This window comes from Somniosus microcephalus, chromosome 8 (genome assembly GCF_052327205.1).
Source record: "Somniosus microcephalus isolate GS21.2 chromosome 8, FLI_Smic_1.0, whole genome shotgun sequence".
Lineage (NCBI taxonomy): Eukaryota > Metazoa > Chordata > Chondrichthyes > Squaliformes > Somniosidae > Somniosus > Somniosus microcephalus.
This window is the reverse complement of record NC_140994.1, coordinates 236359790-236380983: the sequence shown is the minus strand read 5'-3', so window position 1 is coordinate 236380983 and position 21194 is coordinate 236359790. Positions and strand designations below refer to the sequence as shown.

Below are 21194 nucleotides of genomic sequence, written 5' to 3'. Positions count from 1 at the left end.
TAATCTCCTGACATGAGGGAAATTGGTGCTGAATTCCTTATATGCTGTCCTGACATGAGGGGTATGTGCCAAAGTTCCTGATATACACTCCTGGGGCAAGGCTCTGTATTGGAAACGCTGCTGATAAAAATTTACTTAATTTTTTTCTGATAAAATATGTATCGCAAATGGTCTGCTTTACTGTAACAGAGGGCATAAGGCACAGACAGAAACAACAGAAGATAACACAATAACTACAGCAAAGGACAGACATTTACAAAAGAGCTTTACAACAGAGGGTAACAATATAAAGATTAATTGAGGGTAATAACTACATAGTAACGGTAGAGGCTGGATACAATAAGGGCCTGTAACACAGGATAATAACTGGAAATGAGTAAGAAAGGATAGGATACCCACAATCTTCACCCAAATAAAAAGCAGCTATCTATAAAAGTGTCCATGAAGCTTTCGGATTGTCACAAAAACCCAACTGGTTCACTAATGTCCTTTAGGGAAGAAAACCTGCTGTCCTTACCCAGTCTTGCCTATATGTGACTCCAGTCCCACACCAACGTTGTTGATTCTTAACTGCCCTCTGAAGTCGCCGAGCAAGTTACTCAGTTGTATCAAACCTCAGGGCAACTAGGGTTGGAGAATAAATGCCGGCCTTGTTAATGACGCCCACATCCCAAGATTGAATTTTAAAAAAAAGTTTCAGTGGGCCACACAGAACAGGGTCGCAGATTCGGGGCTTTATGCTGAGTCAGCTGATCTCAGCTGGGGCAGTACGAGGATGCTATAACTGGCCTTAGCATTTCTGGGTTTGACAGAGAAAAATTGTCCAGGATTCCTGCTCCTGGTAACTATTTAACAACGTCTGCTGAACGTGCGTGAGAGTGGACATCTGGTGAGCAAACATTGGGCTCAGCTGTGATGTCCCCATGGTCAACAGTCACTGTCTAGCTCATGGTGCTCACGGAACCACACCCCGACGGTAATGTCACATTGAAGGAGACAACTGGTGAAACCAGAAGAGAGGGGGAAAAAAAAGAAAACAGGGTAACAATAACTGAAGAGATTAAGGCCTAGAAATTCGGTGGGGTTAGCGCCCAATTAGAGGCGTTAGAGGGCCTTGCGCCGGAATTATAGCCGCGATCGAAATTGCGTTGGGCCCTACCATCGGCGTTAGCCGGTAGCGCTGCGCCGGCACCGATGATGTCATCAGTGTGCGCAGCGTCCCGGTTGCCATGGTAACGCGGCCGGACACCCAAATTCAGTTGCGGCCGCCTCGCCCGTGGCAGCCGCAACCAACGATTGTTCAACGGGATGTTGCAGCACGTAGCGCCGGTGCATTAAGGTGGAGCGGCGGCCAGCCGCTTTCCCGGCGGCCGCCTGCCCGCACCTCCCTCCCCGGACTCCTCCACCACCCCCCCGCGGCACTGATGTGTGTGGCCCGCGAGCCCGGCACTTCTCCGAGGTGCCGGGCTCATTTGTCGGGCGAATCGACCGGTCAGTGGTCGGCTGCAGGCAGCTCCTCCTTAACAGAAGGAGGAGGCCTGCAGTACCCCAGCCTGCCGCACCGCATCGGGTGCCGCAGCGGGGGATTAGCACCGCAAACCTGCATTCAGCGCCCATAGCGAGGCGCTGAAACCCTCCATTAGCGCCCGCAGCCGTCTGGGCGCGGGGCAGCTGAATTTTTGGCGGGCGCAGCGGCAATTACCGTGGGCGCAAAATTTCGGGCGCAAAAGCCCTGGCGGAGGCAAACCTAATTTCTAGGCCTAACTCTAATAAGTGACAACAGAGAACAAAGAGCAATAGAAGAAATAAACAGGAAATAAGAGGACAGCAAGAAGGGTGGTAGCATCAGAAGCTAATGAGTAACAACAAAAGAGAGAGCAATCATTATAATAGAAACCACGCTGGATAACAGCAACTGAGTCTAACTACCAAGAGGAGTAACAGCAGAACTAGCAACCAGAAAGAACAACAACAAATAGCAACAAGTAACAAGGTACGAGGAACACCAGAGGGTAGCAACAACACAGTGACAATAAAGGATGATAAGTACAGGGAGTTAACACATTCAGAACGAGCATAAATATAGATAAAACCCAGGGAGAGCAACAAGTGTGTAATACAGAATAACATACAAGTGTAATAAACTGTGAAGAGAAATAACAAGGCGTAAAAACAAGATAAGGTAATTCATTTATTGTTTAAAAGCAAGGCCAAGGTTTTCTGATTTGGAGGGGGGGAGGGGGGTGGCTGTGGGAGACGGCTCCTGAACTTAGCTGACTTTCTGGCCCCAGGTTATTTGCATGTTGGAGGCGGGTTCCCTAACCTCTGCTGGCGAGTTGCATCAAGTTGCAGCCAGAAACTTGCTACCGGGGGCGTTGGGAGCCTGTTGTAGAGTTAACATTTAGTCACCAATTTTTTCCCCTCAAAACTTTTGAAGTTGCTCCTGGGCCCTGTGTACGGCATTGCATTAAGAACAATTGCAGAGGCCCCTCTTCAATTAGACCTTTTAGTAACTACCCCAGTCCTGAAATGTGAATGCTGTATGCCAGCCAACCCTCGCATCAGCATTCTAAAAGGGAAAATGGTGGAAGCGTGGCGGACTTCGCTATTCCCTCATTTTAATCTTGTATGTGGGTGGACCCATTTTATGCTGTTGGGCTTGCCCTTCACAAATGGCGATGGGTAGGTAGGGATATGGTAGAGCGCATGCTGGAGCATATTTTTGTCCCCATACATTCCAGATCCACCAAAAATTGGTAGACGTGCTCGGAAAGTCTAGGCCATAAGTTGGAAAAATGTGAGAATACAGCAATAATATTAATAATTTTGGTCACATGCAACAGCACCAAAATAATACATTTAGCAAAATACTTTTTGATTTAAATTCAGATTACAGGAGTTGGTAACAGTCAAGTGATAAACACCTATTAAGGAGTGGATTAAGAAAAATCACTTCCTTTTTAGATGGTTAGTTTTTGACATTGATATTAGAAGGACCTATGAAATAAAAGATACTTACAGCTTTCAAGCTGCATTATACACGTTTGCACATCCATTGGGAAATTCTTTAAGTCCATGGGACAGGCAAGGCTCAGTGTTAATCTGAAAAGAAGCAAAACATTATTTTTACATTGAGTACAAAGGTCAAGTTAAGTGGCCTAAGCTTTGTTTAACTGAGACTGACATCAGCCTACAAAATTTGAAACTGAATCTTAACTATCAAATTCAGTGAACCAAAGCTAATAGCATAAATGAACACAACGTTCTTCAAATGTTTAATATAGGTCCAATTGTCCACTTCATTCTGAGCATGTAATGCAGATGGACACTACACTTCACACAAAGTTATTACTATAGGTAGACTACCCTTTATCCGGACTTCCGAAAACCGAAACCCTCTAAAAACCGAAGGTTTTTTCGGTTAGCGTAAGTCCAGCGTAATTCGTGCGCACGACCCCCCGCGTACCCCCCCGCGGACCCCCACCAGCCCCGACCCCCGCCGACCCCCCCCCCGGCCCCGACCCCCGCCGACCCCCCCGCGGACCCCCGCCGACCCCGACCCCCGCCGACTTACGCTGAGCGTCCGCGTAAGTCGTGCGCACGACCCCCCGCCGACCCCCCCGTGGACCCCCACCGGCCCCGACCCCCGCCGACCCCCCCGCGGACCCCCGCGGACCCCGACCATAAGTCGGCGGGGGTCGGGGTCGGCGGGGGTCCGTGCTGGCGGGGGTCCGCGGGGGGGTCAGCGGGGGTCGGGGCCGGCGGGGGGGTCGGGGCCGGCGGGGGTCTGCGGGGGGGGGTCGGCGGGGGTCGGGGCCGGCGGGGGTCGGGGCTGGCGGGGGTCCGCGGGGGGGTCGGCGGGGGGTCGTGCGCACGATTTACGCTGCGCGTCAGCGTAAGTCGTGCGCGCGACCCCCTGCCGACCCCCCCGCGGACCCCTGCCGACCCACCTTCCGAAATCCGAAATTCTCCGAAAACCAAAACACGGCTGGTCCCGAGGTTTTCGGATAAAGGATAGTCTACCTGTACTATTGCTCCTAGTCAATAGTACTAAGTTATCGTATAATGCTGAACTAATAACACTGACCAATGGAATCTATACTGAGCTCTGAGTTGGTAATAATGAGAAGAGAAAATTAACTTTGCTTCTTAATGAAAACAGCAGATGGTAAGTTGATCTATGATTGGTTGTGACTTGACCTGATGAATTTAAATGATTTAAGAACATAAAAAGATAAGAAACAAGAGTAGGAGTAGGCCATTTGGCCCTTCAAGCCTGCTCCGCCATTCAATAAGATCATGGCTGATCTTCTACCTCATCTCTACTTTCCTGCACTATCCCCATATCCCTTGATTCCCTTAATATCCAAAAATCTATCGATCTCTGTCTTGAATATGCTCAATGACTGAGCCTCCACAGCCCTCTGGGTAGAGAATTCCAAAGATTCACCATCCTCTGAGTGAAGAAATTTCTCCTCATTGCAGTCCTAAATGGCTGACCCCTTATTTTGAGTCTGTGACCCCTGGTTCTAAACTCCCCAGCCAGGGGAAACTTCTGCATCTACCCTGTCAAGCCCTGTAAGAATTTTGTATGTTTCAATGAGATCACCTCTCATTCTTCTAAACTCTAGGGGATGATTTTGCCAGACCTGGGGAGGTGGGTTTGGAGGCAGGACTGCTGGGAAAATGGCAGAATCTGGGGGCGGGTACCCATCCCACCTCTGTGCCATCTTACCAGGAGGCGGGTACCTGACCCACGCCGGGTCCCGTCTCCTGGAGGCGGGAAGGGGATTACAGCCACATAACTGCCTGTTAACAGGTAGTTAACAGGCAGTTAAGAGGATTATTCCCATTTTTCCAGCAGAGGCACGGGCTTCCCGATGTCGGGAAACCCCGCCAGGGTCATCGAGGCGAGCAGTGGGTCTGCGGGGGTCAGAGGGGTCCAAAGGTGTGCTGTGGAGGTAAGTGATGGGTGCAAGTGTGGAGAGGTAATTATGTGAGGTGAGTGAAAAGTGATAGAAAATGTTTACTTACCTTTGTTTCTTCCTGCAGGCTTCAACAATTGGGGAACTGGAGACTCCTCGTCTCACCGGCAGAGATGACAAAATGGTTGCTGCATTCTCCGATGCAACAGCCATCTGATTTCTGCTTAGCAGATAGGGTTGATGAGTCTTGAATACAAGGACTCATCAAACAACAGAGAATGTCAGTGTTTGACAGCTTCACAGAGCTGTCACACAATGACAATTCCTCTGTCAAAAATGTTCCTTCTTTTCCCACTTGGCTTACAGACATACTGAGGGTGGGTCAACCTCTTCCTGAATCATTCCAAGTGTTATACGCTGACGTTCTCTGTAACCGGCTTCCCCTTAATTGGCCTGCTAAGCCCACTGGGCGGGTTTAACAAGGTCAATCAAGGGAAAATAGTGTGGTTGGCCAGAAGTCGATGGAGGCGGGACTAAAACCCGATAAGCAGCAGTCCCGCCTCCAACATGCCCCCATTGGTAAAATCAACCCCTCTAGGTCTAGCCTACAAGATTTTTGGCATTGTGTTAGTTACTGTGATAATTCCACCTCCTCTCAGTCCTTACTGTGGTCAGCTCAGACCAGTTACTTTGAGCACCCACCCAACCCCCATGACTACTGCTATCAACTCTTCCACTAGTTAATGCGTTCGTATCTCCTTTCCACTAATCTAATCATTCCCCACTGTGTTCATCCTTTTGCTGCCAATTAGTGCGATTGCTGCTTCAAAAATTACTGCAATCAACTGCCCACTGTAATTAATCATCTCTCCGTTCCGCACTTAGGCAACACCATGGTTTCTCGGCTTGCCACTGTTTAATGCAATAAATACCCTAACGATCAATGCGATGACCCAACTATTAGTTGCTTCCATCATTGCTCTATAAGCTACTATGGTCACCTTTCTAATAGCATTGTGATTCTCTCTCCCCATACACAAACACACATGTTACAGACAGCACCCACATTAACACTTGGAATGATACTACTAAAAATTCAGGAAGAGGTTGACCCACCCTCAGTATGTCTGTAAGCCAAGTGGGAAAAGAAGGAATGTATGTGCGATTATTGATCATTCACTGAAAGTATTCAGTCAATGTCATCTAGCCATCTGTTACCAACATGGCTAATCAAATACTGGCATGCATATCAAGGGCATTTGACTACAAGCCAAAACAAGTTATTCTTAACCTTGTGTTGCTCATTGGTGAAACCATTCGATGTGTTGGAAAGGATTCAAAAAAGAAAGCCAATTATGTTTCTGGGGCATAGAGCTTTAAGTTATGAAGAGAAACCCACAGAATTGAACTTGTTTGTGTTGGAGAAATGAAGATAACATTCTGAGCAGAATGGTTAATATAGGCCCCAGTTAGATATAGAATGCAAAGCAGGAGACCATGCTGAGGATACATGCTTTATAGCTGCTCTCCCAGTCGCTATTTTTTAATGTTAGGAGGGATTGGGCAGCAGCTGCACTTTTCAAGCCTGGCTTCATGCTGGACTGAACTTGTATAACTTCAGCTGATATAAAGCCTAAGTAGTGTGAGCTGTCCTCCTGCAGGGGTGTCTTACACTTCTTGGCTTCATATGCTTGGCAGTCAGATTGAGAACTGACTCCTGAGTTCTACTGGTAGTATTCCTGCAACTGTAGGTGAAAGCAGATTATTTAACTTGGCCTATGAACATACAACTGGAGGACACAGGTAAGAAACTAATAAATCTCCAGCAAGTCTCAAGAGTAGAAGGAATTGATTTTCTTATCATTCCCAGTAAGAGACACAGTTGTCACTCAGCTTGGGCCCAGCATCCCTTTTGAGATGCAAACAGTCTCTTACATAGTGTAGCTTCTTCATTTTTTTAAGAGACCAAAAAAGCTTTATTTTCTCAATTAAAAACTTCTCAAATTTAATTTCTATCTTAGTCTTAAAAATCTGTATTTACTTGAATATATAAATAAGCGCTACATTATTTGAAATTTACTATGTTGTTCTACTATCACTTCTGCCTAGATGTGAAGTGGTTTCAGATGTACATTAATGTAATAATGGTAACGTAACTTGGGGAATCACTTCATCAGTCTGATTCTCGAGTTGTGCTGTGTGAGACTACATATATGAGATCATCACACGATACTTTGCATGGGGTGCAGTATAACCCCAGTTTGTTTTAAAGAGCTCCTAGATGGTCTTTTGAAGTGCGTGCAAAATTTTGAAACTTAACTATGAATGTTTTTAATGTGAGGAAATGGTCCGCACAATTGCCTGCATGCTACTAATATTAGAATTTAACTGGCCTATGAGCAGAGCTATGTTTATGTAGCAAGGGGGTAACAGAAGAGACTATCTACCGAAGACTATAGCAAAAGAGGATAGCAACTACAGAATAAAAGACCCCTTTTTCACTGGGAAAAGTGCAAGGGTAGCTTGAAACGTAACTCTACAGTGACCATTGCTTCTGGTCTGAGACCAGTGCCCATGAAGCAACACCCTCAATGCCAGATAATAGTGGACATTTCCAGAGTGTTTTGTGGTAACAATCATAGGTTTAATTCAAACATAAGCCAGATTTATGTCAGTAAAGATTGATGTTATGACAAATAAAAAAGCCTCCAATTTCCTTTGGCTTAAAAGGTATGCTTCCAGACACTTACCCAATACTGTATAGGCACTTTTAATCAATACTGTATTTCTGTCCCTTATGTCCCGCATACCTGTTTCTTAATCAATGTTGTATATCTGCTTCTAGCCTGATGTGATATTGGTACTCCTTACCAAGTACATATATTGATGTATATATTATTCAATACCATATAGGTGTCACATATCCTCTACTGCCTACATGTCCCTTTTCTGATTCATATATACATCCCTTACCCAGCATCAATGTTATCTGCCAATGTTGCGTTTGTGCTCTATGATGGATACTCCATGATTACCCCTCACTTAATAGCCTGTGCGCTCTCCTCATCCACTTCCATATGACTGCCGCTTACCTGATACTGTAGAGGACGTTACCATTTTTAAAAATTCGCAGTAATTTGTTGTCTGTAGTAATTTCGTGAAAATGAGCACCTTTCTCGTTAGCAAAGAACAAATCTGGTTTCCAAATAGAATCCAACATAGATGGATCCAAATCCAACGAGTCATCAGGAAACTCGCTGAAAGACAGTCGCGGATCATTCCATTTCTGCCGTAGGAAAATATTTAGCCGGTAATCCTACAGGAGGCGAGAGAAAAACAGAGCTTGTTTACAGTGGGCTCAGAGCAATAGGACAGTGTTTCTCAAACTGGGGTCCGCAGACACCTGGGAGTCCGTTGAGACTTTCCGGGGGTCCGTGGCCAGACGTAATTTCAAGCCTGCTCCTCTTTATAAAACCGACATTCATTCATTTCTTGCGAATTAACCTCAATGGCTGGGCCCACCTCCACACAGAGGCCCACAGCTCTCACTCGCTTTGCAACGAGCGCTCCCTGTCGGTTGAGCCAATTCCGCTCACTGGCGCCGCGATCCTGTGCCATCCTCCCAACACAGGATTAGAGCGCCTGCAGGGCCCTTCAAGCACATGCCTGAACATGTTCACACAAACACATACGACCCCATAGTGCAGCTGTTACAGAATATACCAGTGGGACAGTATGGCGATGAGTCATGCTTCCAGCAGCATCCCAACATGTGCATGGGTGCTCGTGCCCTGACTCACCTTGGCCGGCCTGCTGACAGCTTTAAAAATTGTCCAGCCCTAAGTGGCTATTAGTGGTCATCTGCTGCTGTGGAGTACCCAGAATTAGTGTGAGAAGCAGGCACACCCATCTCACTGATATCTTCTTAGGCAGTCCCTCGGAACTGAAGATGACTTGCTTCCACATTAAAAATGTGTTTGCAGATGACTGATGAGTCCAATGCGGGACCTACAGTCTCTGTCACAGGTGGGGCAGACAGTGGTTGAAGGAACGGGTGGGTGGGGTGCTTGGGTTGACGTGTGCTCCTTGCGCTGCCTGCGCTTGGCTTCCGCTTGTTCCCGGCGAAGAGACTCGACGTGTTCGGCGCCTTCCCGGATGCTTCTCCTCCGCTTTGTGCGGTCTTGGGCCAGGGATTCCCAGGTGTCAGTGGGGATGTTGCACTTTTTCAAATAAATACCTGTTTTCTTAAAAGCAATATTAAAACATTCTTACGATAGCAAAATACTGCGGATGTTGGAAATCCGAAACAGCTATCCCTTGCCCTGCCATTACACTTTACACCCAATCTCAGCCTATTACCATCTCGTCTAGCTTCTAACACCTTTTATTGTCTCTTTTTTACTTCTTTTGTTTCTTTTATTCTTTTGTCCGATCGCAGCCCTGCCTCTGATCCATCTTTTCTTTCCAGTTTTGAAGAAGGGTTCGACCCGAAACGTCAACTCAAATTTCTGTCCACGGATGTTGCCTGACCTGCTGAGTTTTTCCAGCATTTTCTGTTGTTATTAAAACATTCTTTATATGCAGCACTTTCATATTATGAATATTATATAGTATTATAATTTAGATGGGGGGGTCCACAATTACTAATCAATTTGAAAAGGGGTCCTTCAACCAAAAAAGTTTGAGAACCACTGCTGTAGAAAAATAACAGTTCACCATTAATGAGAGTAAAAGCCTGATTAAAGGAATCAACCATTTTCCCAATCCCTGTATTTCTTTTCATCACACTTTAGTTTCCTCTCAGCTTGCTCGCTCTGCAAAACCAGGACAGGGGTAAATTAACATTCTTGGTGCAAAGGGAATATAATGCTTTGACTGCCACTACAAAACCATGGCATATTCCCAAAGTATTTACAATTACTGCAAGAGCATTGGCAAGAGGCAGCAGCAATTGAGAAAAATGTAAGGAGCACGTAGCAGGGGGAAGTAAACACCAGGACTAGTTTGAAGAAGACATCAAGGGGATGGAAGTTGACAGAGGAGAAGGATGAAAAAGTTTGAAGGAGATACAGAAAAGGTGGATACAGTTTGAAGAAGACATGAAGAAGGGGGTTGAAATGCACATGGACTGGGTAGGAGGAGGGTTTGAAGCTGACATGGAGTGCATATTTTTTTTTATTCGTTCGTGGGATATGGGCGTCACTGGCAAAGCCAGCATTTATTGCCCATCCCTAATTGCCCTTGAGAAGGTGGTGGTGAGTCACCTTCTTGAACCACTGCAGTCCGTGTGGTGAACGTACTCCCACAGTGCTGTTCGGGAGGAAGTTCCAGGACTTTGACCTAGCGACGATGAAGAATCGGCGACATACTTCCAAGTCAGGATGATGTGTGACTTGGAGGGGAACTTGGAGGTGTTGGTGTTCCCACGCGCCTGCTGCCCTTGTCCTTCTAGGTGGAAGAGGTCACGAGTTTGGGAGGTGCTGCCGAAGAAGCCTTGGTGAGTTGCTGCAATGCATCTTGTAGATGGTGCACACTGCAGCCACAGTACGCCGGTGGTGGAGGGAGTGTATGTTTCAGGTGGTGAATGGGGTGCCAATCAAGCGGGTTGCTTTGTCCTGGATGGTGTCGAGCTTGTTGAATGTTGTTGGAGTTGCACTCATCCAGGCAAGTAGAGAGTATTCCATCACACATATATGGGGTGTTAAAGGACATGGAACAGATGGAAAAATGGTTTGAAAATGATATAGTGCTGTGGGAGGGGATTATGAAGCTGACATACAGGTAAAATATATTAAAGGACTTAGAGAAAATGGAGGAATGGCTTAAAGTTAATAGGAGGGAAACTTTAAAGGAGATAGCAGGTAGAAAGTTAATTTTACAAGACAATAGGAGGCTGGAAACAGACAAAGTAAGAGAACAGCTATACAGGCGATCTCAGAGGATGATTCAGTGAGGAAGGGGACTCTTAGATATTTGGGAGAACGGAGAGCATTAGACGCCATTTAGTTTGAGGCTTGAAGAACCAACACCAGTTGCCATTTCTCTGCCAAGGGGTTACAGCATAGTTATGGCCAAATCCTATCTTTTTCCTGAACATGGCACTGCAAAACCTTGGAGCACATCCCTGTGACTTGGCTGTGAAAAATCACGGGGACCTGGCAAAGAGCAAGGAATATGCAAACAGTCTTCTTGCTGGATCCATGGATTATGATGATTAATTAGTTGGATGCTAAAGGAATGTAAGGGTTCTTAAGGACCAACAGTACATAATGATAGATACTACTGTAGAATGTTGACATTGATGCTGAGAAGGTGAAAATGGTACATAGTGTATATACCTGGAAGTCATACATTCAATGACAGAGGTTGTGAGAAAGAGATGATAAAATGCATTGCTATGGGTGCAATTTTTTTGACAGATTAGTAAAGCCAGTGGAGATATTCAATGATCTGGAAGAGGAGAGAGGTAATGCTAAACTTATGCAAATCATTCGGCCACAGTTGGAATACTGTGTCTAGTTTTGGGCACCTAATTCTTGGAAGGATGTCAGCTTTGGAGATGGTGCAGAAGAGATTTTTAGGTAGCAGGCTGTTAGAGCAGTGAAAAAGTGGTGGAAACAGAATGATACCTGGGCAGAGATGTTTTAGGTATGAGGAAAGACTAGGGAACCAAGGATGCTTTATGTTAGAACAAAGAAGATTAAGAGGCAGATTTGATAGAGGTGTTCAAATTATGTAAGGTTTTGATAGGACAAATTGGGAAAAATATTTCCATTGGTCAATGAGTCAGTAATTTTAAATTGCCCCAAAAGGATCAAATGAAAAGGTTAGAAGAATTGTTTTTATGTAGCAGATTGGCTGGGCATTAAATGCTGAACAGAAACAGTGGTGGAAACAGAATCCATAAAAATTTATTAAAAAAAAGTAGAAGTAGAAGTGGATAAACCTTTGAAAAGACACATTTAAAAGGGTGCGGGGAAATGGCAGGGCAATGGGACTAAGTGGACAGCTGCAGTAAGAAGATTAGGAAGAGCAGGGCAGGTCATGCGGTGCCCGCTAGGAAAATGCCATGTGGAAGACCAAAGCTGACATGGGTGGAGCTACATATGGGACAATCTGAATGGTAGAGCAACAAGAGGAAGACAACTGTGAGAGCTGGCAGAAAGTGTGCCCAAAACACAATGGGCTGAATTGTGCTGGCGCTCAGAGTGCGGGGTTGGAGGCGGGTCCACTGTCAAAATCAAAATGATTGACAGCGGGTTGGGAACCCGCTGCGAACCCGTCTCCATGTAAGTTTCCGAAGTGTCGGGTCTGCGATTTCAGAACAGACCCAACACCAAGCGGCGGGGGAGGAATTTAAGATAGTTAAATGCTTGTTAACTAATATTTTGCCAGCCTTTCTCTACTTTACCACATTTAACAGGGTTCCCATCGTTCGGAGATCACGTCAGGTAAGTAGGTCAGGTTCTCTTATGTCTCCCCATTGCTGTGAATAGGTGACAGCTGCAAAAGTGGTATGAGAGCTACCATTTCACAGCTGGTCACTTTCCAATGTCAGAAGCTTGAACCTTCAGGACTTGGAAAACACTTTTGAGCTGTATGTAGTTTGGAAGTGTTTGGAGTAAACGCTCTATAAACTGTCACCTCCTTGGATCAAGCTCTCTCACCACTGACAGATTGCTTCTGTCATCTCAACTTCAGCTGCCATCTATTCCAGCATCATCAGCACCCTTGAAAAAATCTCATCTTGGTCCTCTGAATCCCTCCACGATAAGCCCCAACACCAAAATCACCAACAGAAATACCAACCTTCTCCGCAATCACCTGATGCTGCACAGGACACAGGGCATCAGCACCCGACAACATTGATGCCCGGGAGGCCAGTGATGGCATCACCATGGCCAGATTTACTTCACTCGACGCTGTACACCCTGGCTGCCACATGATACGCCAAGCTAACACCACCCCACACCAGCACCATAAAGCATTTCTACAATGACCAAGCCATTTCTTTCACACCACTGTAACTCACTAAGATGCTTCCAAAGGTGAGCACAGATCTGTACAAAAAGGCAAAGTGTTGAAAATAAAGATTTCACTGTTTGCCAACACATTAACAGAAAATTTACATGAACATTGCATAAAACACCCAAGTCCTTACCCTTGTGTGTTGTTAGTTGGTATGATTGCACTAGGATGAGGGTGAGTGTGAGGGGTGGCTAGTGAGATGGGGAAGTGATAATGTAGATAGAGAGGGATGGGTGGAGGTGCAAGGTAAGTTGGTGTGAGTAAGGATGTACAGGAGTAGGGTAGGGAAGGCAGAATTATGGGAATGTGACGAGTGGCACAGCAGGATGAGGTTGAGTGTGGCTTTGCAGTAACGTTTTGTGATCTACTGAGATCATTGAAAGGTTGGCGCCACTGCAGCCTGGTCCTCCTGACTACATCCCTGCTTGTGCCCTCCTGTGCAATGTGCAACCAGGCTGTGTTGGTGTCCTGGGGAGGTCTCTTCTGCCCTTGGAAGGGAGGAGAACCTCCCTGCTTGCTGTGACATCCTCCATAAGCATATGGAGGGAGTCATGGTTGAGCTTGGGTCCATCCATGCACCTTTGTGCAGTGCTTGTCAGTGTTAGCAGCACCTCAATGCTGTAGAACACCGACAGCGCAACTGTCAAAATGAATGTGGCCGTGGTCCCTTTAAAGAAACTGGCTGATGACACGTCATCAAATGACTATTCAGACCCGCTTCCTTTTAATTGGCTGGGAACTTAACAAGCCCTATTAACAGAAAATCCTTTTCACAGAGCAGCTGCAGCTGGAAGCGTGACCAGAACCCGCCAACCACCTCTCCCGCCGCGATCCCGCCTCCGCTGGCAAAATCACGGCCAATATGTATTTCAACTAAAATAATTGCTGCATGAGATTGGGAATAAAACAGAAGAAACAAATATAATGACTAGCTTTAAACTTTGGATAATACATCTGCTAGTTTCCAATATGAAGGCATCAGCGCCAATCTCTACTCATTGTTTCAGCTAAATACAAATTCAATGCACTGGATTATCATCTAAACCAGAAGTTTAACAACTTTGAGGTTTCATTGCCTCTTAGTGTGGAATGTGTTAAATGAGAATTAATTGTAACTCCAGTTTTTTACTGCACTGTCAGTTCTGTGCAGCTTTAATTGATGAGCTACCTTTGAAGTCTGATGCGTTAATATTAATGTAGAACAGAGTAGCCTGCTGTTAGTGTTTAATCATTCTTTAGCTATAAGGGTTAGAAGTAGCTAACAGTGAATAAATAAAGTTGTGGACAGAAGAGCAATGAAGGCAGCAGCACACAGGTGGGTCAGGTTTAGTGATGATGCCCTACAGATGATAATTGACTCGAGGAGGAAGCATAGGAGGATCCTTTACAGGTAAAAAGGACAGCCATCAATTGACTTATGTACCAGGTATAGGTGTCAATCCTACCAGGGTTGGTGCAATATGTCACACCTGCTGTGCACGGGTAGATATAAGGGAGAAGGTGTCCAACTTAAAGAAAAGTAGGAAGGGTGACTGTCAGTTTTATTAGTTTGCATCACAATGTTCTTACTCGGTGATTATATAGGTCTGACGGATAATTACTTTACTTTGCAATATATAGGTCTGGTTTACATTTACTAAGCATAACTATATATGGGTAGTAAACATATTTATCATACAGTGATGTCAATGCCAATCCAAGGAGATAGTTACTGTCAGACTAATTTCTGGAAACTTTATTGTTTACCCAACTTTACTCACTAACATGATACAAGCCTACAAAGGACAAATAATGAGGATATTGCATAAGGAGACGTACAGGCTATAAAACATGCATGCTGAGTTGCAGCTGAGACAGCTCGTTTGCTAGCTATCTCAAAGGAATCTCATTCATTCAGAGTCTGCAGCTAACAATCCATATACTGTGGCGCAGGCTTCACTTCTTTAATATTCATCTCCTGGAACGTATACTTATATTCTCTCCAGACAAAGGCAGCATTCAAAAGACGATAGCATGCTTCAACGAGTGGAGGGGTGGTTGTGAAACATCAAACCAACAGCACAATGGTGGTCATTGGGATGGAGATACATGGCCAGGGTGATGCAGAAATTTGTGTGTCCTCTAATATTCAAGGCTTATGTTACTTTTGTCATGTTCATCGTGTCAATTATTGGCTCTTGGATCATGCTAAAAATGTTTCTGCACCCGGGTGGTGTGGAGCCTTGCTAGATGTGAGCGTGGGGCCTTATCTCCGAGTACTCCCGTCTAGCTCCTCCTAGCCTCACAATTTCTCTCCTGTACTGTATTGCAACAACAAAATGCTTCAAGCTCTCTAACTATCATGAGTGCTTTTATTCTTAAAAAAGAGCAAGAACCCCTCCCCCCCAAGATCAACTGGATTGGACCCTCCACCACAGCACACTATATCAGTGACATTATTCAAATCAGACACCAGTCCAACAATACGCATTTTGGGGGTGGGGGGAGGTTGTGAATCTGAGGAGGGTATGCAGGTGAGTAACTGATCACAGTTGAGGAAGGGACAGATGTGCTGGGTTCTGAAAATGAACTGGAGGTTTAGCATGGTCAGAAGACCTTTTGAGTCACTTCATGATTCTCATTGTACCACCCATGAAGTGCAGGTAAGTACATAAATAAGGGCAGCAGAATAAGTCACTTGTTTCAGTCCATGGGAAGAGGCAACTAGGATAGAAAGAGTTGTAGATTTTACCAAACAGTTCAGTGGACCAAGCATTGCCTGCTCTATTCTGCCACTGAGCAATGGCTGCCTCAGTGGAACCTGCAGTGAAGACCTCAGATACACGGGTAAGAACACAGTCCCAGTATTTCTCTCAGGAATACTATTACAGATGTTGGCCAGGTGTTGAGGTGCACACGACATGACATGACAACTGATTGTTTCCGCACACTTGAAGAAAGAAAACAGACAACTATGAATGAGAGATTCCCACATCGCAATGAAACACATTGGCCTATGTTCACACAGGGGGAACTGAATACAAATCTGTTTGTTTTTCTCCCTTTTGCCTTATTTTGCACAAAATTACACGGTACAAAACCAAGACGATTATCAGGGCCTGAATCGCCACTGTTAATATTATGGAGGCTGGGAACACAACAAGTTGGAGGCAGGATTTTGAATTTCAGGATTTGAATCCCTTGTCCGACCCGTTCCTGCCCGAGGGGGAGGGGTTTAAAATCGAGGCCATAGCGTCAAAGTCAAATGAGATTCTACTGAGACCACCATTAAGTCTAGTTTTTTTTTTACACAAAAGCAGACTTTAAATTCACTCAAATTGGTAGCATTCACTTTTAAAGGTGGTAAATGTAATGGAGAGGTTTAGATAATATTACAAGCAATAGCCATTTGTGAACATAACTCAGTATTGCGATTAGGCTACATTCTTGGGACAATTATTATGATTCATTTAAGCACATCACTCTTGTTGCTTTAGCCTAATATAATTTTTGTTGGGGCATAGGCATTCGACATTTGTAATTTAACCGATCACTGACAGTCATGCTGTATGAATACAGAAGGATATTAAAACAACATCATTACGAGTGTCAGTTGATTGCAAGTACAGCCTGCATCATTTATGTTTGTTTGCTTTTGTATTTATGTTTAAATGATTTCTAAAAGAACATGTATATTTTGGCAGGCATCGTTCTACTTCTCATTGAACTGGGAATTTATCCATTTATTTAGAATGCTTGAATCGAGTTAACATACATTGCATTAGGTGGCAGTTCAATCCACAAGTTAACGGGGGGAGAAATTGTATGCCGCTGTGCCCATTTTTTGGGTGCAGGATGGGGACAGCAAGCACCAATTTCCCAGTGCGGTCCTTTCCAAGGATGCCTGGAATACATCCCATGCCATATTGGATTGGGCGACATTCAGGCGTCCCTGTTGGCTGCCTAAAACAGCCATTAAGCCCCTTGCATATGTACTAATGAGGGGACTAACGCCTTATTAGGACCTCTCCCGGAAATTTGCTAGGAATGAGCAGAACAGGTGCCGTTCCAGCTCTGCTCAGTCTTTTTAGGTTCTTCAGAGGCCTAACCAACAGTCCTTACAGGGACTGCTGGAGGCCACCAGCCAAAAGTCTTCTCTTTTAAATTATCCTTCATGTGGAGCCAGGGGGCAGCAGAAGTGCTCCCCCCGGCTCCACATCATTACTGCTGGCCCTCCTCCCGTTCTTCTCCCCGTAGGACTTCGTTGCGCATAGAGGGACAAATGCATTAATCTTCATACAGGAATAGTGCTGGTTGGGAAATATACTCCAATGTCTCTTGGTTTAAGAAGGTTTTCACATCCACAACACATGTAGATGTTGTTTAAATTGTATGAAATTTAGGAAGTGCTCAGAACTCTGGTGGGCAATCAGGCAAGATATGACCTTTGTTCTCCCGTCCTAGTAAACTTGCCTTTAGACCTAACAAGGCCAGGTGCTCCAATCAAAGTTAGCATTTTGCTTGCATTTGTATGGGCACTGGCGGAGCCAACCTTACTGAGCCTGACATCCCATTAAACTTGAAGGCAATGTCCCATTAGGTAGGACAGAAATTTGCAGGCCAATGTACTTAATTTTGTTACGCTGGATGGCAAGGGGTGTGAGAAAGGAAACAAACATTCATTGCAATGAAGTTAGAAATGGTGATAACAAGAGTGTCTCATTTTTACAGATTTATGTTTTTTGGAAAACTATATTTTAAAAAGAACAACTCATGAACCCACATCTCTGAGGTGAAAGCAAAGGAATATAGGCCTAGAAATTCAGTGGGCTTTGCGCGCAGTTACCGCCCAAAGAGGGCTTCTGCGCCAGTCTGGAAAGTTCGGGCTAAATTCAGTGACGCGCTAATTGCGGCGGTAGCCGGTAGCGCTGCGCCGCCACCGATGACGTCATCGGTGTGCGCAGTGCCCCGGTTCCGCCCCGACACCGGCCCGACCCCCATCTTCAGTAGCGGCCGCCTCTTCCGTGGCGGCCGCTAATAACATTCAGAGACCGGGTCCGTACTGCAGCCTTAGTGGGGCGCTTTAAGGTGGAGGTGCGGCCAGCCGCTTTTTCGGCGGCCGCCTGCCCGCGCCTCCTTCCCCGGCCTCCTCCACCCACCCCCCCACGGCATTGCTGGCTGGTTTCCGGGAGCCCGGCACTTCTCCGTTGTGCCGGGCTCTTTTGCCGGCACTCGCGATCGGGGCTCCGGCTGTTGCAGGCACCTCCCCCTTAAGAGAGGGAGGAAGGCCTGCAGTACCGCAGCCTGCCGCTCCGCTGCGGGTGGCGCTGCGGCAACTAGCGCGCCGATATTCAGTTTCAGCACCCCAAGCGGGGGCGGCCACACCCTTGAACAGCGGCCATCCTCGACTTGGGGCGCTGAAACTGAATATCCGATGGGCGCGAGTGGCTCTGCGCCCAGCGGTAAATTCTGGGCGCAAGCGAGCTGGCGGGGCTATACCTAATTTCTAGGCCATAGACTTCTAAAGGAAAGGCACTCATTAGATTACCACTGGCCATTGGATGTTTGGAAATAATATATATGGGACAGATCAGAATATCAATTTCCTCAAAGCCATTGAGCTGGAAGGTTAAAGGAAACATTTATCTTGGTTGCATCAAACCTTGGGGCTTTGAATTTGTCATCTTGCATATTTTTAGGATTAGTCATACAATCTGAAGGCAAACTGTTAATAAAATCTGCACCAAGTTATTGACTTTGAATCCAAAATGTCTTGGATAGATGCCATCATCCAAAAGAACTAATGAGACAGGAAACCTTGAAGATTCTTCTCTGCCTGTGGTTGAGCAAGAAACCAGCAACAAATCTCCGAGGATTCATCACACACTCTGTTAGTATGTTCTGCTTTAGGCATGTCTAAGAACAAGAGCATCAAGCAAGTACATTGCTCATCATCCAGCTGCCAGAATTACCCTCATGGCCACAATTTCCTTTTACATGTAGAGATCAAAAGCTACGCACATTAGACTAATCACTTAAAAGGATTAACTGGATGAAAAGAAGAAGAGCTCTATTGGACCAGCCGACCTGGAAACTGCTGACACACACTCAGTCAAATCTGGGGAAAACTCACAGCACATCCAAACGGAGATAACCAGTTACTTTTCTCCTCACACGACTCATGTTCCACTTGAATAAAAGTGTAGATTTTCCACTTTGGCCGCTCTTCGGCCTGCAGCTACTCTGAGCTGTCAAGATTGGGGTCTCCTGGTTGTTGCTCCAATTGTCCTCGGGGGATTTCCCCCCAAAGTGTCAAATTTTCTTGCATGACCTCATTGAGCCTCTGCAGACCCTCCGGTCCAGGGGAGAACCCTTGTAACAGCAATCTTCAGACTCCCCTTTGCTGTGGAGGTGGGGGGGGGGGGTGGGGAGGGGTGAAGAAATAGGTGGGGCACTGGGAACACCTTCTTCTGCCTTGTTGCTATGACAATCTTGAGCTTGTGCCTACTATAGACACAGACCTAGTTACATAAAGTTGGGGAAACATCAGGAAATGTTTTGGCAATGCAGTGGGGGGGGGGGGGGGGCGGTGCGGAGGCCTGATGGAATGGGACACTACCCCTTTTTCCTCTTCACTTAACTTGCAAAGTACCTAAAGAGGTGAAGAATCTTGACATAAGAAACAGCACTTTGACGATGAACTTCCCTCTTTAATGTCAGCTAGGCGAATGGTTGTTTTTTTTCTCTGTAATTAATGAAGCAGCAATGCAATTAAGTTCTCAGAAAGCACATTCTGCAAAGCTGTGAGTTCTCATAATTTAGTTAGTGGTTCATTTACATAGGAATGCATAGGACTGGAAAATACCCTTTGGCCAGTTCCAACATTCCAAAAATGCCAACTGTACTTAATTTCTGACCATTTCTGACAAAAGTTCATCGACTCGAAACGTTAACTCTGTTTCTCTCTCCACAGGTGCTGGATATTTCCAGCATTTTCTCCTTTTTATTTCAGAGTTCCAGCATCCACAGTATTTTGCTTTTGTTTTAGACTTCATTTCTTACAACCTTCAACCGTTTCTTTTGACAAAAACTGTGTAACACCCTCTTGAATTTATTGACTTTCTGCCTCCACTGGCTTTCTGGGCCGCCTGTTCGACACAGTTTCCACACATTCACCATCCTCTGTGTGAAGTAATTAAATCTAAATTGTCGGCATCCTCTCATCTTCAGAAATAAATTTTACCTCTAAAATCTACAAAGCCCACGCTATAGGTTTACTGCATAGCAAATGAAGAAGGTCCCTGAAATCTGAGTTCAGCATCAGTGTTATAGAAATAACAAGTTTTATTATACTATTTACATTTTAAAAATTACATCTTCGGTTAATATAAGGATTCGGGGAGCACTTACCATGGTAGTTTCTGCTATTGAGCCAAAACTGTTGATAAATATATTGCATGTGACATTAACTGGAGAACCTGAAAACAAACACAAGGAAAATGTATTAATATTGATGCATTTTCCTCCAGCTCTCAATCTGTGATATTAATGTAGCCCGAGGACACATTAATTTCTAAAGTAATATATATGAAGAGTGCAGGGGTTACTTCATTTCTAACTTTATCTAGCCATCTGGTCTGAAGTTATTGAAGGAGGGAACAGATTGTGGTCAAACTGATTGGGCCTTAATTAATTTTCAAATAATTGTGGTGATTGTCTCACCAATCTATGTACTACTAAGAAAAATACAACACAACCATTCACAATGGAAGAACAGATTTACTAAAAAGGGGAAAAAATAAATTACAAACTAGCACAAAAAAATCCTTCTCACTTTGTTGTGAGAGATTCAATAACGAGTGATGTGTACTCCACTGCTCTTGGATAATTGATATTAAAAAAGAACATAGAAACATAGAAGATAGGAGCAGGAGTGGGCCATTCGGCCCTTCGAGCCTGCTCCGCCATTCAATGAGATCATGGCTGATCATCCAAATTCAGTACCCTGTCCCTGCCTTCTCCCCATATCACTTGATCTCTTTAGCCTTAAATATATCGAACTCCTTCTTGAATATATTTAATGAATTGGCCTCTACTGCCTTCTGTGGTCGAGAATTCCACAGGTTCACCACTCTCTGGGTGAAGAAATTTCTCCTCATCTCTGTCCTAAATGGCTTACCCCTTATCCTTAGACTATGACCCCTGGTTCTGGACTCCCCGGCCATCAGAAGCATCCTTTCTGCATCTAGTCTGTCCAGACCT

General features: G+C 45.2%; 1 protein-coding gene across 1 annotated transcript in view; it reads right to left on the bottom strand.

The window, feature by feature from the left end:
- Positions 1–21194, bottom strand: part of glra1 (glycine receptor, alpha 1) — a 127935-nt gene that overhangs the window by 57282 nt on the left and 49459 nt on the right. Inside the window, exons 3-5 of the mRNA XM_085995803.1 lie at positions 20343–20410; positions 8018–8241; positions 3020–3102 (exon numbers count right to left, since the gene is read on the bottom strand). Of these exons, the coding sequence (XP_085851929.1) occupies positions 3020–3102; positions 8018–8241; positions 20343–20410 (375 nt within the window). The remainder of the gene's footprint in view (positions 1–3019; positions 3103–8017; positions 8242–20342; positions 20411–21194) is intronic.